The sequence below is a fragment of the Rhinichthys klamathensis genome, unplaced genomic scaffold (genome assembly GCF_029890125.1).
Source record: "Rhinichthys klamathensis goyatoka isolate OS25496 unplaced genomic scaffold, OSU_Roscu_1.1 h1tg000217l_1, whole genome shotgun sequence".
Lineage (NCBI taxonomy): Eukaryota > Metazoa > Chordata > Actinopteri > Cypriniformes > Leuciscidae > Rhinichthys > Rhinichthys klamathensis.
Genome location: NW_026606742.1, coordinates 585,815 through 602,192, shown reverse-complemented (window position 1 = coordinate 602,192; position 16,378 = coordinate 585,815). Strand labels below are relative to the sequence as shown.

Here is a 16,378-nt window from a genome sequence, read left to right as displayed (position 1 = left end):
TTGTTGTAGCCTCAAGCGAAAATGTTTGAGTAATGGTTCAATGAACCCGTTTTGAAACGATACATAATAGTATTATTATGTGTATATTGCAGAAAGCATGTTTTGTAAATCATTACACAGAAATAAAAATGTAAAAATCACAGAGCAGGATTTGAACAAACACACAAAACACCAATAAACCCTTAAAACGAACAATTTCCCATAAACCCTCACTTATTAACACACAGCAGAACATAAAGGAACGCATAAACTAAGCAACAAAAATACTGTATTTACTCAATCTACAACAACTATAAAAGTGGAGAGTTATTGTGTCAATGACCTTTGTAGATATAAAAAAAATGTGCAATAATAATAATACTTTTTATTACATTTTCATTTTACTTTCAATAAGGTTCCAATGGGGAGTTGTGTTGTTTTGCCTGTAGCCTTTCCACTTATTTTTCAGTTCAGTAAGTAGTGCAGCTGTCATCTCAGGATCTATTAAAGCCAACACACGCATGAGCACAGGCCGTACCGATCACTTCCTTTTTTTAACGTCACATTCAGACAGGGACAAATAAAGTAACAGTTTAACTCAAAATGTGTGGAAACTTTTTTTTTTTTTTTAACTGCTGTATACTAGAACCGCAGAAGTCAGCAATATGATTTCACAATGGTTTAACATCCTTATAAATATTACCTTCATTTTGTAAATCTATATAATGGGGGAGGGGGATTTAAATGAGGTCTGTCATCATTTACTCACCTCATGTTGATGCAAACCCGTTTGACTTTCTTTCTTCTGTGGAACACAAAGTGTGTTCCACAGTGCACAAAATGTGCACTAAAAGTGCACTAAATGTGCACTAAAAGTCTTCAACATAACAATGCAGCAGTACGGGCTGTCAAAGTTGGCTGAACACTAACCAGTGTAAAACTTTTCAATGGAAGCAGAAAAAGTAATCATCAAAAACGTGACAGAGTAACAGTCCAGTGACGTAGATCTCAGCCCCCTTTCTATGTAACAAATTAAAGGCTGACTGGAGGTTTCAGCCCTACTCTTATTACGCTCTTACACTACCTAGATTGAACCACTGCTCTCACCAGGACCACAAACGCAGAGGCACAACTGATTAAAAGCACTACCAAGTCACTTAGAGAGGGATAAACTTTGAAAATGACTGCAGATTTAAAAGAAAACTAACTAAAAGGGGAAACTGCAATACTTTGTTTCTCCATGGACTTTTCATTTCAGGACAACCAAGCAGAAAGAGCACACTGGGAACCTTTACTTGGACTGGATTGTGAGATTTTGTGAAGGACAACTATAGTACACACAGTCTGGAGAGGAGAATGATACTGTAAGTGCATCTTTAACAGTCATCCATCAAAATGTCGAACTCTACTTATCTCTGCCTGAGGGCAGTTTTCCTGGTGTGTTTTGTTCACCCTTTAATCCAAGGACTAAGCGCAGATGCAAATGTGGTCCAGAGTCCTCGTCATCGACTGGAACCGAATCTCACTGGACTTCCAATAGTCACATTTGAATGGCATCATGTTCAGACCCCATACCTGGTGATAATTTGGGTATTTGTGGCTGCACTGGCTAAACTATCAGGTATGTATCTTCCCAGGTAACAGGGGACATTCTCTGAATTTTGGCCAACGTTCTGGCAAGGTTCTCTCAAAGTTATGAACAAATGTTCCTCCAGCAAAATTAATAGAATGTTTGTTCAGAGTTATCTGGTCTTTAATAATGTAACAAAAACTATATTTATATTGTTCATGCAACATTTCTTTTTCTAAAACATTTTAACTTGATGTCTTATGTTTTTTTTTTTTTTCATATTCCATAATGTCTACAAAATGATAACATGTCTTCCTTTAATGTTCACATAACCGGAAAACATTTTGAACGCTCAGACAACATTCCGAAATAACATTTTCATTACTAAAGAACGTTATTAAAAAAAAAATCTTAGAACATAATTTTTGTTAGCTGGTTTGAACTATGAAGTAAAAATTGATTGACAGTTACAAGTAAGAAATAAAATCTGTTGTGTAACATATTTGAAGACTTGCGTACAATATAATTAGAGACAGTGGTATTCCTCATGAATGAATTAAAGAGTTTGTTCTACAGTTGATGTCATACTTTAATGAGAGGTTGAATTTCGGTCCAGTTGAGTTCTGAGAAAGGAAGATGATCTCTTGATGAATTCCTTGTACTAGGAAGTATAGAAACAATACGGTGTAACTTGACAAGTCCGGCGAAAACTCAGCGATTCACATGAAATAACAGTTTACGCACATTGTTACTCCTGTAACGGGTTCATAATGTAGCATGAGGCTTGTGAATAATATGGTTAGTACTGGTATTCTTACCCTCCTTCTGTACAGTGTGGAGGGATATAAACTGTCCACAGATGAAATATGTGTTCTTTCCTTATACATGCTGTTCATGTTTGGGATTGGTTTTTCATAGTTGACTAAACGTTATTTCAGAGCATTCATTTGAAGCATATAAGACTTAAAATTTCTCATGACCAAAACATAAGATCATGAGAAATATAAACTTATCATAAAAAATTATATCTGTCATCTGTTCTCTCTCTGTATCTAGTGATTGAACTAAACCATCATGTCACCAATGTGATCCCAGAGAGTGGAATGCTCATCATCGTGGGCTTTATTTTGGGAGGAATGGTCTGGGGTGCAGACAAGGCGCAGACTTTCAAACTGCTTCCTGCCACTTTCTTCTTCTACTTGCTGCCCCAGATCATTTTGGATGCAAGTTACTTCATGCCCAACAAGCTATTTTTCAGCAACCTGGGTGCCATTCTCATTTACGCCATCTTTGGAACCTGCTGGAATGCAGCCACAGTAGGCCTGTCGCTTTGGGGCTGCTATGAGGCCGGAGCGATGGGTAAATTCAATACTGTAATTTTCTGCATTCACTGTTCTGCTAATCTTTATGTAATTTAATGCACATTGTGTGTCTTTTGCACAGATCAAACCCACATAATTCCTCTTTAAACAAAACAAGGATATACTGTAAAGCCCTTGTTGAGCCTGAAGGGCAAATATGCCCTGCATGGTCTGCAATTATCAATTCAGTAGCTTTTAGTATATATACACCATTATAGAGAATATTCAATTAATTTGACAATTTCTGTAATCATCAGGTAACTTGGACATCGGTCTCCTGCAGTTCCTGTTGTTTGGTAGTTTAATAGCGGCGGTGGACCCAGTGGCTGTGATTGCCGTTTTCGAGGAAGTGCATGTGAATGAGGTGCTCTTTATCTTGGTGTTTGGGGAGTCTCTGCTCAATGATGGCGTCACAGTGGTTAGTATTAATTTCCTAAAACGCTTTAAATGTCAGGTGTATGTTTTGTTGCATTGTGTTTGTTCCTGTCTTGACCTGGTTTCTAGTCTGTGTCAGTTTCATTCAGTTCACCTGTTGCTCGTTATTTAATTCATTTGTTCCATCGTTTAGTTCTGTTATAAATACTCCGTTTTGTTCAGTTCTTTGTCCTGTCTCATTATTGTTTCTGTAAGTGGTTGTTTTCTGAGTTTCTCCTGCCTGTTTTCTGAGTGTTTGGATTAAAAGACTATTTCCTAGAATTCTCCTTCATCATGCACTTCCAACAGCCACCTGTGACAGAAGTTTCTTTTTTAACTTTCCCTCATCCTCATTTACCTACCAGCAGTGCCTTGAGCAGAAAGACCGCTAACTGGAGGACCACACCCGGGACTTTTTAGATCTTGCGAGCCCACTACCCGGACCGCTCGCTTTGTGCTTTTTACCACACAAGCCTCAGCGGTCCAAGGCACGCCTTCCAGTGAGCGGACCCAGGGAAGATTTTTCCGTGTTTGTGGAGTGGGTGCTGGTCAATAACTGATCAGCTTTCACCATCGTCCCCGAGGAGCCCACCAGCCCCACTCCACCTGACCCAGAGCCCAGTCAGCCATCACCCAAACAGACGGAGCTGAAGCTGAACTCCACCGCAGACACGGAGCCAGCGTCTGCCACAGAGAACTTGCCAGGAAACAAAGCTGAGCCATATACCGCCCCGGAGCCTCAGCCCAACAATGCGTCTGACCAGGTACGCGAGTAGGCAACAACACCCATCCCCGAGGGAGTTCTGGTGGAATTCGAGGACATGGATGGAAGCCCCGCCCACACTCCCATTGTGGTGAATGTGCTAAGCCTGGCCTCTGGGAATTTAATGTAGGATTTTGGGGAGGTAATTTCCCTGTTTCTCTCGTCCCCTTTGATCCTGCCCAGCCCAGAGTTTCCTGCGTCTCCCAAATTTCCTGTTTCTCCTAAATTTATTGTATCCCTCGAGTTTCTTGTGTCTCCCAAGTTTCCTGTGTCTCCCGAGTTTCCTGAATGCCCACCCAGCCTCGATCGCCCATCTCGCCCCACTCCTATACCAGAGTCAGCCAAGTCCCCAGCTTCGCCTTGGCAAGGGGATCCCCTGTCTCCGCCTCCAGCCACAGAGCCCTGGACTTCACCTTGGTCCTCCAACCCATCGGCTCCACTTTGGCTCAATGCTTCCTCAGCTCCACCATGGCCCGCCATCCCACCAGCTCCACCAGGCTCCCTTGTCCACCCGTCTCTGCCTAGGTCAAACGTCACCCTGGTTCCACCACAGGATTCCAGGCTGCCGGTTGCACCTCTTCCCTCCATCCCTTCGGCTCCACCGGCCTCCGTCTTCCCTATGGCTCCAACGTTGTCCTCGGTCCCAGGCGTCTTCCGGGTTTCCGCGGTCTGATGAACCGTAAGCTCCACCTTGGACCTCCGGACCTGCAGTGTCACCCTGGCTCTGTGTCTCCTCGGCTCCGTTGGGGTCTCCACCTTGGCCGGCTTTATCGCAGGAGATCGTACCCTCCATCGCCCAAGTCCCCACCATGGCTCCTCCCTCTTGCAACTCTGCCCTGGAACATCACGCTGGCTGTGGCCTGGGTCATCATCTGACCCCTTCTGCTTCTGGATCCTCCCTCCATCCACTCCCCCATAGACTCCCTCCATCCACTCCCCTTCCCTCCTCAGTTTGACCTTGTACGACGCGAGGACGCGGCTTTCCAAAGGGCATACTGTCAGGAGTATGTTTTGTTGCATTGTGTTTGTTCCTGTTTTAGTAGGATGTTCGTCTATTGTAAAATGTTATTACTTTGTTTCAAAACGTTCAGAGAACATTAGTAACATTCCCATAAGGTTAAAAAAAAAATTATAAAGTGGAATATTTCCTTAACGAGCGAATAACCAAAAAAAGAAAAAAAGAAAAAAAAACATTTTTAAAACATTTTAAAAACTGGATGTTTTGAACATTCAGAAAACATTTAGAAACAGCGATGTAATAATTTTAGGGAACATTAGCAAAACATTTTCATGTCATGTTTTTTTGGTCTTTCTTTCGTAGGTGCTTTACAATGTATTTGATGCTTTTGTTGCCCTTGGAGGACCAAGGATTGACACCACAGAGATTTTTAAGGGCATATGTATGAACACTCAGCTCCACTCCCCATACATATTTATGAAAACACAATAATATCCTTTCATTTAACTTGAAACTTATTACTGTTCATTTTTATGCTCCTACAGTTTCATTTGTTGTGGTGGCATTTGGAGGCTCGTTTCTTGGCGTTGTGTTTGCCATCCTGCTGTCCCTGCTGACCAGATGCACCAAACACATTCAGATCATCGAAGCCGGCTTTGTCTTTGTGGTGGGATACCTGGCTTACCTGACAGCAGATATGCTCTCTCTCTCTTCTATACTTTCGTAAGAGTCTCTTGAACAATGTAACACATACAGAGAATTTGGGAATATACAGTAAACATCAGTACTGCAGGAATTCAGGTTCAATGCATAATGTTTCAAGCAATTAATTTAGCGCATGAAAAAGATTGGCTTTCTGTGTCACAGGATCACTTTCTGTGGTGTCTGCTGTCAAAAATATGTGAACGCCAACATGGACGAGAAATCAGTCACAACGGTTCGTCATGCCATGAAGGTGCTTGCGAATGGCTCAGAAACCATGATATTTCTATTCTTGGGCATTACAGCCATTGATACGGAGATATGGGTTTGGAACACAGGTTTCATTCTCCTCACTCTCCTCTTCATGTTTATCTACAGGATCATAGGTGAGTTTTTTTATTTATTAATTAAGCTTGAGATAGAACAAAGAATGATGGAACAATTAAAATACAGACAATAATATTAAAAACCCCGTTCCAAAATAGGCAAGGCATCCTTCCTGTTCAGATTTATAGATTTGTTCTATATTTTCAGGTGTTTTCTTGTTTACCTGGTTGTTAAACAAGTTCAGATTGGTTCCCATCGAGGTCATTGACCAGGTTGTAATGAGCTACGGTGGCCTGCGGGGGGCAGTAGCGTACGGATTAGCAGCAATGCTAGACAAAGACAAGATCCCAGAGAAGAATCTGATGATTAGTACCACACTCATTGTGGTGTATTTCACTGTCATTATTCAGGTTAAAAAGACACCCATCACTCTTATAATAATTATGAGACTCCAAATGGTTAGATATATATTTTTTTACTGTCCTGTAGTTAAATAATGTGTGTTGCTTGTTTTTAGGGAATCACAATGAAGCCATTGGTTCAGTGGCTCAAGGTCAAAAGAGCAGCTCATTCGGACTTGAAACTTGTTGAGAAACTGAACAATAGGGTAACTATAACTGGCAATTATAATAATTATGTATATATATAATAATTTTAATTCAAAAAAATATATTTATTAATTTGTTTAAATATGATTTAAACACGTTATTTTTCTTTAAATATGATTAATTTGTTTAAATATGATACATTTAGTTAAATATTTAATTATATATTAATATTTACATGTATTGATTTTTAAATGTGTATGTATATATATTATATCATATTTGATGATAAACTAATAAATTATATATATATATCATGTATTAGTTTGTTTAAATATGATTTAAATATTAAAATTTTGTTTGTTTATTTATTTATTTAAAACTATGTATGTATGTATGTATGTATGTATTTTTATTTATTTATATATATTTTTTTATTTCATGTGTTCATTTTACAAACTAATTGTTCATTTTACAAACTAATTGTTTTAGAATTATTTTTTTTTTTTAATTACCGGTAGTCATGTTTTATGGTTTCTTTGTAGGCATTTGACCACATACTGGCAGCAGTGGAGGACATTTGTGGTCGTATTGGAGATAACTGGTGGACCAGAGGGTATGCTTTCCTCCCTTCTGTGAATAACCTCAAATATTTATATGAATTAAATGTGTTAAATTAAATGTGTTGACACTCGCTCTCAGTTGGAACAGGTTTGAGGAGAAGTATATCTGCAGGATATTGATGAAACCTAAGGCCAGAAAAAACAAAGACTACCTCTTTAATATCTTCCACAAACTCAATCTGGAGGACGCTATGAACTACGTCAGTGAGGTGAGGTCATAGACTGGCTTCATATGTCACATAATATTGCCTTTTTTAAATTGTAATTATGCAATAATTTCATATACAAGCATAGATTGCATTGCAATACACCTTTGCTTCAGTATCAACAATAAAGAAGATCATGAAAAATGTATGTCACCTCTTTCTTTCTTCATGTAGGGTGAACGCCAAGGTTCTCTGGCCTTCATTCGTAGTGATGAAGCAGCCAACATAGATTTCAAAAAACAATATGGTTCAGAATTTGCAGATGTGATGCCTGATATAATGGTTGATATGTCAAATTACGAGTTTGGAATCGAAAATGTGTCAGTAACCTCCATTGTGTAAGTGGACTGACTATGTTGAAAACACATTTAAACAATTGCTTAATCAAAGTTGATCATAAAACAATTATGACTAATGAAGGAGAGGAATAATCAGATCTAGCTACATGTGGGACTGAATCTTTGCCAGGGTTGCAATGCACAAAGAGCTGAAATTTGACAATTAAATTCCCTAGATGGCGAGACGTGACAATAATAAAGATTGTTTTGCCTCTTGTTGATTAGAAAAGACACTATTCCCTCAATATCCCGGGATATCCATGGGCAAGACAGGAAAAATGCGGTGGATGACATCAATGCCCATCATCTTCTACAGCAGCACCTGTACAGGAGCAGAAAGCATGTATGAATCGCTCTTCACCAACACGCATACACACACACACACATGCATATAGTTTGCATCTCATTTGGCCTATCTGTTCCTCTTTCTGAGCAGCACCGTCACAAATACAGCCGCAGTCACTTCGGCATCAACCAGAGTGAAGACGAGGTGCAGGAGATCTTTCAGAGGACCATGAGGAGCCGCCTCGAGTCCTTCAAATCTGCTAAGATGGGTGTCAACCCTGCTAAAAAGATCACTAAGCACCACAAGAAGGAGCTACATCAGGTATTAGACCTCCATTACATCTCTTTCAACCAAATCAGTCAATTATAGGATTGCACCTCAAACTTTATACATATTTTCAGATGTCTAATGGACACCCAGAGGGCAAGGACCATCTATATGGAGATGAAGGTAACAATATTTTATTTATAAGCATCATTTATTAAGACTTATGACACTGAGAAACTGGCTACAATTAATTGTATTTACATATTTTTAAATATATAAATTATACTTAAACAAATAATTATAATTTAAAATATTAATATACATAAATATATTTAAATAATATTTAAACAAACAATAAATCAATTGTAACAATGTATAATATATAAAGATATTTCATTTAAATAATTATATATTAATATACACAAATGTATATATATTAGTATATAAATAAATATATACATATTGAACATATTTAAATTGCAAATATATTGCAATATATATAATTTAAAAAAAATATGTATGTACTTATTTTCAAATAGATGCGCTGGAATATAGTAACATAAACTGACTAAATAAACAAATATATATATTTTTTTTTAAATAAAAAATCTTAATCTTACAAAATACAAAACATAAACATCCTCAACATGGGATTCACTCAAGTAAAAGGTATTCTATATAAGCAATGGCATTTTCCACTATTTATTTGATTATTTATACTTATTTATTAAGTTTTTCTTCTCTATTTTTTTATTTATATATTTAGTTAAAAGCATATTTTTTGTCTTTTTAGTTGACAGTGCTGTGGGTAGTGAGACTGCTGCTGTGAATAGTACTTTTATGAGAGACACATATACATTTGGAGGTATGAAAAGGGTCTGAACAGATGCTGCTTTGTACATAAAGAGCAATAACTCTAATAAACACATTTGCATAAAAAGTTAAAGGTTTGTTTATGTTTCCTCCATATCTCATAAAAGCTGGCATAGAGAATCCAGCATTCATGCCAGATATGGACAGTCCTACTCACAGCCCACCCTGGCTAATGGAGACTGAGATGGACATGGCTGTCGCACCCTCCCAGAGGGCCCAGAGACGCCTGCCCTGGACGCCCAACAGACTGCGGCGTTTAGCACCCATGAGGATCAGCACCTGCTCCACAGACTCCTTCCTGATGGCTGATGTTTCTTTAACTCTAGAAGAGCACGAGGAACCGCCCCAAGGAGACAATGAGGAAATGTGAGTACACATTCACCTGTTTACCAACACTTATCTAAAAAAAATACAGGTGTATTGTTACTGACCATGTTTATTTCTGACTACAGACGACCAGTCTTTGACTAGATACTACAGCACAATTAGGTGGCATGTCACAAAGCACATCCACAGACTTGACTGTTCCTGTACCATCTACAGTAAGGGTGTCTAATTCTGCTCATGGAGGGCCACTGTCCCTCAGAGTTCAGATCCAAATCTAATTAAACACACCTGACCCAGTTAGGCATACTAGAAACTTCCAGACAGGCGTGTTGAGCAACTTGGAGCTGAACTCTGCGGGACAGTTTGGACACCCCTGGTCTACAGATAACAGTCCAATCTAAACGAGGTGGAACAGGAGAATTGCTGCAGGAAATCCCACCGAAACTGCCATACGCCAACGAAATTGCATTGGAAATGGAAAACATGGATTTTTCCAGCATTTTTGTAGAATTCATTTATAATCCATTTAGGGCAATATACTCATGTTGAGTGCATTAAATAGTAGAAAAAAGAACAGCTTTTCAAGTTTCCTACCTGTGTTGACATATTTCCCATTGAAAAAGGAAGTCTGGGTTTAAAGGGGGTCCTATTATGCTTTTCTTTCTTTAGTGTGTAATGTTGCTGTTTAAGCATGAAAAAGGCCTGCAAAGTAACAAAATACAAAGTTCACTCCAAAGGGAGTTATTCTCTGTATCAGTAAGCACAGTTTCTGAACTCCTTGAAATGCCTCGATTGTAGCCTTGAGTTTTATTCCGGAAACGGACACGTCACAATATCCCTAATTTAAATAATACCCGCCAAAATCATATGCAAAAAAGGGGGGCAAGGCCTAGTTGCGTTGCGTTGTTGAAACTTGCGGTTATGGTTAGCGGCATGACATTTCAGAAACTCACTGGAAGTGGTTGACCAATCGCAAAACACTGGTCCAGCCGACCAATCAGAGCACATGCTTTTCGTAAGGATGGGCTTAATTGAGACAGGAGCTAAGAGCGCTGCTGCAACAGTGAAATATGTATTAAAAATAATAATTTAACATTTAAGTATGAAAACCTTCTAGTAGACTCCAAATACAAAATCAAGACTTTGAAACAGGGTATAATAGGTCCCCTTTAAAATAGCCAAAAACCTTCAGTTTACATCATAGCCATGAACATTATTTGCTTGTTACTTAGTCAGTTTTTAAATGCATACTGTATTTCGCTGTAAGGGTATTCTTGTTAACCTTTGCTGTACTACACTAGCCTATAGATGGTCTTAAAGCAAATAAAAACTCCAATTTTGATTTCTTTAGAAAATGGTGTGTGGGGGAAAGGTTGAGAAGACAGGGATGTATTTTGTGCAATAATGCTGATAGTGAGGGCAAAGCCATTTTGTCTTTCTCAAGATCCACCTTGTGGTTTAATTTTTAATGGCACTTTACTACAGTGACGTCATCTCTACAAGGCACATTCTTCCCTGCACCGGAATATGAACGTATATGAATATGGATGGTTTTAAGTAAATAATTATACAAAGCGAGTTTTTCATTCCTCTGGAAACTTGTAGAAATCAGTGGTGATGTTAGTATTTTAGTCTGTATGTGAGTGAATTAAGGTGTAAATTGTTATGTTTGTGCATGGAAAAGGTCATATTTTAAATCAGTTGGTTTTATCTTGTCATTTAAATAATGTATTTCTCTGGGCATTTTACTTTTGTGGGATTAATAAAGAAGTTATCAACATTTCTATGCATCTAATGAATCATACTATACGTTAGCCATTCTTGCTTCACTCATCTTCATCTGTTCGATTACTATGATAGTTTTATTTACATCTATGAAAGAAAGTTACACTGAAAACAATCACACTTCAGCTATTGTTGCTTTACTATTATTTATATATTATTATAGCATTTATAAAAAAATTAACTGAGCTTTTTCAATTTTTAGTTTTCAAATAAATATATTATTCGTTTTAGAATTTGTTATGTGCTTTAATCTTTTTTTTTAAATGTATATTTAGCTTTATTTCTATTCAGATTTAGTAATTGTAGTACTTCAACTTAATTTTCATTTTTTTTTTAAGTTTACGTTTTTCATCTAATATCTATATTTTCTTTTCTTTCAGCCTTAATTCAATTATAGAAAATAATTTAAGTTAATAACAACACTGAGATACACACTCCTTTCTTGCACAGTAAACAGAAATGCATGTACATTCAATATTTATTCATATATATAATTTTTTGTCCAAGACAAACCATTCAAAAGACATCCATCAAAGTTTGCATACATACATTTTAATTGAAATATTGACAATTAAATAGAACAACCAAATAAAAAGACCCAAGGAAAGACCACAATTTGAAGGGTTGAGATCAAACAAAAGAGACAAATATATATTTTAAAACTGGACAGTTCTGTTATCAATCATTAATATTTCATCACACTATAACTAAACCATTACATCAGAGCGTTGAATGTGTGTTGAATCACAATGGAGAGAGTGATAAATAGTAAATAGTATTTATTTATAATACAATGCAAGATTCTTCTCATCTTAAAGAAGCTTGCATAGCATGATAAATCTGGACGCTGACACTCCTGCTCATCTTTAATGTGCTGTATTTAATCACAGACATAAATATCATTTTATAATCACCAACATCAACCTGATTAAACATGTTAGTAAATGTAACCGTTGGATTCATGAAGTTCATTTATGAAAAGGTGTCTAAAATTGGAATTCAGGCCAAATATTAGTGAAATTACCAATTACGTTATTGCTATTTCATCATGTATAGAGAACACAGATTTGACACTGGTTGTTCAAAATGGATTGGAGACAAAAAATAAAGGGAAAACATCACTTGGAATACGTTCCCAGGCTTCATACAGTATAGCTTGATCTGTTAGTTTTGCAGTGCCAAATCTTTATAAAAAGTGTAGAAATTTTGGTCCAGAGACCTTGTAACTGGCAAGCTCTGTGATTTGATGTGTTCTTGGCGAATAAAGAGGCACAATCACACCCACACATACAGTTTTAACACTCTTAAACACACATTATACAGCATATCATATCAATATAACTTCAATATAGGCTTGTTGGGCCCTTAAAAAGGGATTTTTTTTTTCTGTCTGAAAACAGCACCATCAGAAAAGGCACATTCCACTAACTCATCTGCCCAAAGGATGAATCTTCACCTCAACAAAGTCAGGAAAATAAAGTCAAGAAGCAAATACTCTAGGCTTGAAGAAAACAGTATATCACTCATCTATTCAGACACCAATAATATGACGAGATCAAGAGGACTAGTAGCCTACAGGCTATTTTCAAATGTGCTTGTGTGTGAATTGCCATGCTTTTAAATCAACTGAATAGAAATATTTGAGGCGGTACCTTCATGTTTAAGTCAATACAAGTAATGGAGCATAAGAATAAAAAGAGGACTGAAGGTTCATCCCTTTGTGAACAACATCATTTCTGTCATAAATACCGTAGGACGATGCAGAGACACTCACAAACGACTTTCGAAAAAAATATGAGACGAACCTAATAGTCTATTGCATATTAGCCATTTTTTATATTAGTCACTATCATGATTAACATCACTATTTTCATCTTTTGCTAAATATTTCATAGACTTTGTTAGCAAAAATAATTGATGTGCATTATACAGTTACGTTATTTAAAAATATACAAATACACTTCTCTGAATTAAAAATGCTTCAAGGTATCCGCAGTCCAGCTTTAAGCCAAGGGGTGGAGAGTGTCGTGTCACAGTTGTAGTGCGAGGGGCAGTTTAAGCCAAACCCACTAACTAGAATAGCACCACCCCTATGCAATGCCCCACCTACTTTTTTTTTTTTTTGCAATTTATTCCGTGGCAACTTCAAAAGGCTGTATAAGCTGCCATCTAAAGCCAAACATTCATATGGGTGCAGGTTCTACTGATCACTCCCCTTTTTCAAGTAAGTTCAAATGCTGGTAGCGGCAGAGAAGTAACAGTTCTCAGCACATTGAAACAAAAGAAAAAGAGCACCGAAGCAAATTGACATAAGAGCAAGTTTTTTTTTGTTTTGTTTTTTGAACAGACCTAAATTCCAGTTAACTCGCTAAAACAGACATTTTTGTAAGTACAAGTATGTGGGTCTGGTAATTTGCCAAAATGAAGTATTTTTGTTTAGAAAAATGAGTGAGCTAACCGAATATCACACTCTGAAAAAAATACCAAACAAGGCTCTAAAGTCCTGGTGAAACACTCCATGACAAGTATTCACAAGAAAATGTGGAGCAGATAGAGATTAGTGTGGTTAACATCCCCCGAATTACAGCACCACACCTCTTAGCACCTCGGGCATTTCGCCAAATCTGAGACTGTACAGATTTTTAAGTGCAGCAATATATTTGTCAGTCATTTCTCAGAATCTCTCTTGCTCTCTCTACACATATAAAAGCAGATGTAATTTGTTATCATGTAAAATAGCAGCTACACTGGTCAAGACGTATTTGTGGCTATAGGGCAAAAAGACTACAGTGCCATTCACATTAAGGGCGATGTGAAAGTGTGCCAGAGGCCACAGAGTTATAACCCTCCACCTACCCTGCTACAATCCAAATGCCTTTACTCAATACTCCCTGCCACCCCTGTTTTCAGAGGCACATTGGTTTGGTCTGTGTGGAATGCAAGTTGAATACACAGGGACTATGAAAAAGCAGGGACTTTGAAGAAAAGAGATCCAAATAAAGAGAGTTTTAAAGTTCAAACGAAAGTTTAAAAAGTGTGTTTGAAAATTCAGAACAAATGTTTGAAAATTCAAATGTTCAAAAGAAAGTTCAAAAAGCTTTTGAAAGTTCAAAAAGCTTTTGAAAGTTCAAACAAATGTTTGAAAGTTTGAAAATTCAAAAGACAGTTTGAAAGTTTGAAAGAAAGAAAATGACCCGGGACTTTTAGTCAGTTCAACTATTCAAATTGCCCTTAACAACAAAATGACCTTAATAACAACAGTTTCAATAGCTAAATATCTGTCCAACCGTATGTACACGCCACTTACTTTAAATATAGATTTAATTAAAACGTACCCCAATAGAATTGCATTTTAGGGATATTTCCTATAAAACAGGCACTTTGTCTCATTTGACTTTTAACATGAAAGGTCTGTCCAAGATCTTAATAGCAAACTGAGCCTTTTCCATTCAACATATCCATGAGAGTAACCATCTCCGCTGCAAACTCAACCCAGCATTCCAGCCATAAAACACAACATTCATTTCAATAAAACCTGCTGAATCCGTTCGAATGGCGTCCGAGTTCACTTACACAATGCCACATACAACAAAACATTTTTAAAATGAAAGCATTCACTCATAAGGTACTGTTTGCATTGTATATGAAAGTCTACGACAGAGCCGTCAATAATTGGCTTATTGCACTAAAAGGCTTATGGGACAGTTTTTGTCAAAGTTCACAGGGCTAAAATGCTAAATTAAGAAACTGATAAGTTAAATAGATAATTTACAGATGCACTATTGACAATGCAAGTTAAAAGCAACATTATAAATAAGCTCAAAGAACAAATGAGAATGAATGAAATGTCCAACAGCTGTAAAGTGAATAATAAAGGATAACAGGACTCTGAGTTGCCTTGGGTGGAATTATATGTGCACACACATCCATCGAGTGTGTTACAGTCACGCTCTGACTGATTCGAACACTTGCGTTGTAAGCGCGCACAAACCGAACGAGGCACAAAGCGTTCAACGCACATACAATAACATAGGGTTAACTACGTGGAAACTTTTTTTTACCGACCCTTGAGTTTCAAAGTTCAAAGTTCCTCTTTTGGTGATTCTGCAGCCCTTAGCTAATCTGTCACCTCTGCTTAATGAGCGAGCCGAGAGGAAAGACGACAGGAACCGCAAGGAGCGAAATTTTCCAGGCAGTGCATGGACCAGAAAGTTAATGTATCACAGAAGGTATAAAGAATCATTTGAAAGACTGTGGAATTGGAAGAAAAGTGGTGTCTCCAATGTTCAAAAAGCGGAATAAGACATGGACACATGGTAAATGAGATGTAAAGGGACAAATGTGGATCTCCGACTGGTTGGAACAAAATGGAATGACATTTCAGTTGTCTTTTTTGCAAGATTATAGAGTAGATTTTTTTTCTGGAAAAACGTGATTTACTAGTAAGAGTAACTAGTGAAATATCAAGACTGGTCACAGATTAGCGCAATAAATGTCCAGAGGAACAGTGGAGGACCTACAGCAAGATGCCATTGCAAACTATTAGCAAAACCTTACACTGCCCTCTAGTGGCATTCCACCAAAATCCTTCACCAAACCTAATAGAATACTAATCCTAAACCGAAAGGTGTTCCAAAGATTAGTTTCAACTCTGTTCGAACACTCCTTTTCAGCTGAACCTGAAGACATTGATGTCCAGCTTCATGTGTGTTTGATTAGCTGTGAAACTAAACTCTGTAGGAGAAATCGGCATGAGCAGGGCAAATCCCTCCTGTCCTAAAGAAATAACACTGCCTCATTCGCTGATCTAGCACGATTTGATCGAGCCGACCTTTAAGCTTGGTTTTGTGACCTAAGCAGGCAAAATTAAAAGTTAAACAGATCTACAAATCTAATAAATAATGGTATAGCTGCAATCTACATATTAAAAACAATCAGTAAGCGAAGGCAATTGGAAAGATTGGCTGTTTTTCTATTGCATTCCTCCTGTAAGTTCGGTTACATTTGGTTCTCTTTAGCAGCCTGTGATTGGGAGAAGCCTTCCTCCTCTAAGT

The 16,378-nt window shown here is 37.5% G+C and overlaps 1 protein-coding gene across 1 annotated transcript; it reads left to right on the top strand.

Annotated features, from left to right (window-relative positions):
- The first annotated feature begins 1,324 nt into the window (after window positions 1–1,324).
- On the top strand, window positions 1,325–9,683 carry slc9a3.1 (solute carrier family 9 member A3, tandem duplicate 1). Its single transcript, XM_056264197.1, has 17 exons — window positions 1,325–1,600; window positions 2,606–2,908; window positions 3,168–3,328; window positions 5,409–5,487; window positions 5,591–5,768; window positions 5,913–6,133; window positions 6,282–6,484; window positions 6,592–6,681; window positions 7,165–7,235; window positions 7,322–7,451; window positions 7,623–7,786; window positions 8,012–8,129; window positions 8,223–8,393; window positions 8,474–8,522; window positions 9,133–9,204; window positions 9,320–9,578; window positions 9,665–9,683. Exons 1-17 carry the CDS (start codon window positions 1,375–1,377, stop codon window positions 9,681–9,683), a joined length of 2,514 nt encoding a protein of 837 aa, XP_056120172.1. The 5' UTR covers window positions 1,325–1,374.
- The last annotated feature ends 6,695 nt before the right edge of the window (window positions 9,684–16,378 follow it).

Excerpts from the sequence above, each read along its gene's own strand:
- slc9a3.1 (XM_056264197.1), top strand. The coding sequence starts at position 1,375 with ATGTCGAACTCTACTTATCTCTGCCTGAGGGCAGTTTTCCTGGTGTGT. Across the intron at positions 3,329-5,408 it reads TCAATGATGGCGTCACAGTG|GTGCTTTACAATGTATTTGA; the intron begins GTTAGTATTAAT and ends TTTCTTTCGTAG. Across the intron at positions 6,134-6,281 it reads GTTTATCTACAGGATCATAG|GTGTTTTCTTGTTTACCTGG; the intron begins GTGAGTTTTTTT and ends CTATATTTTCAG.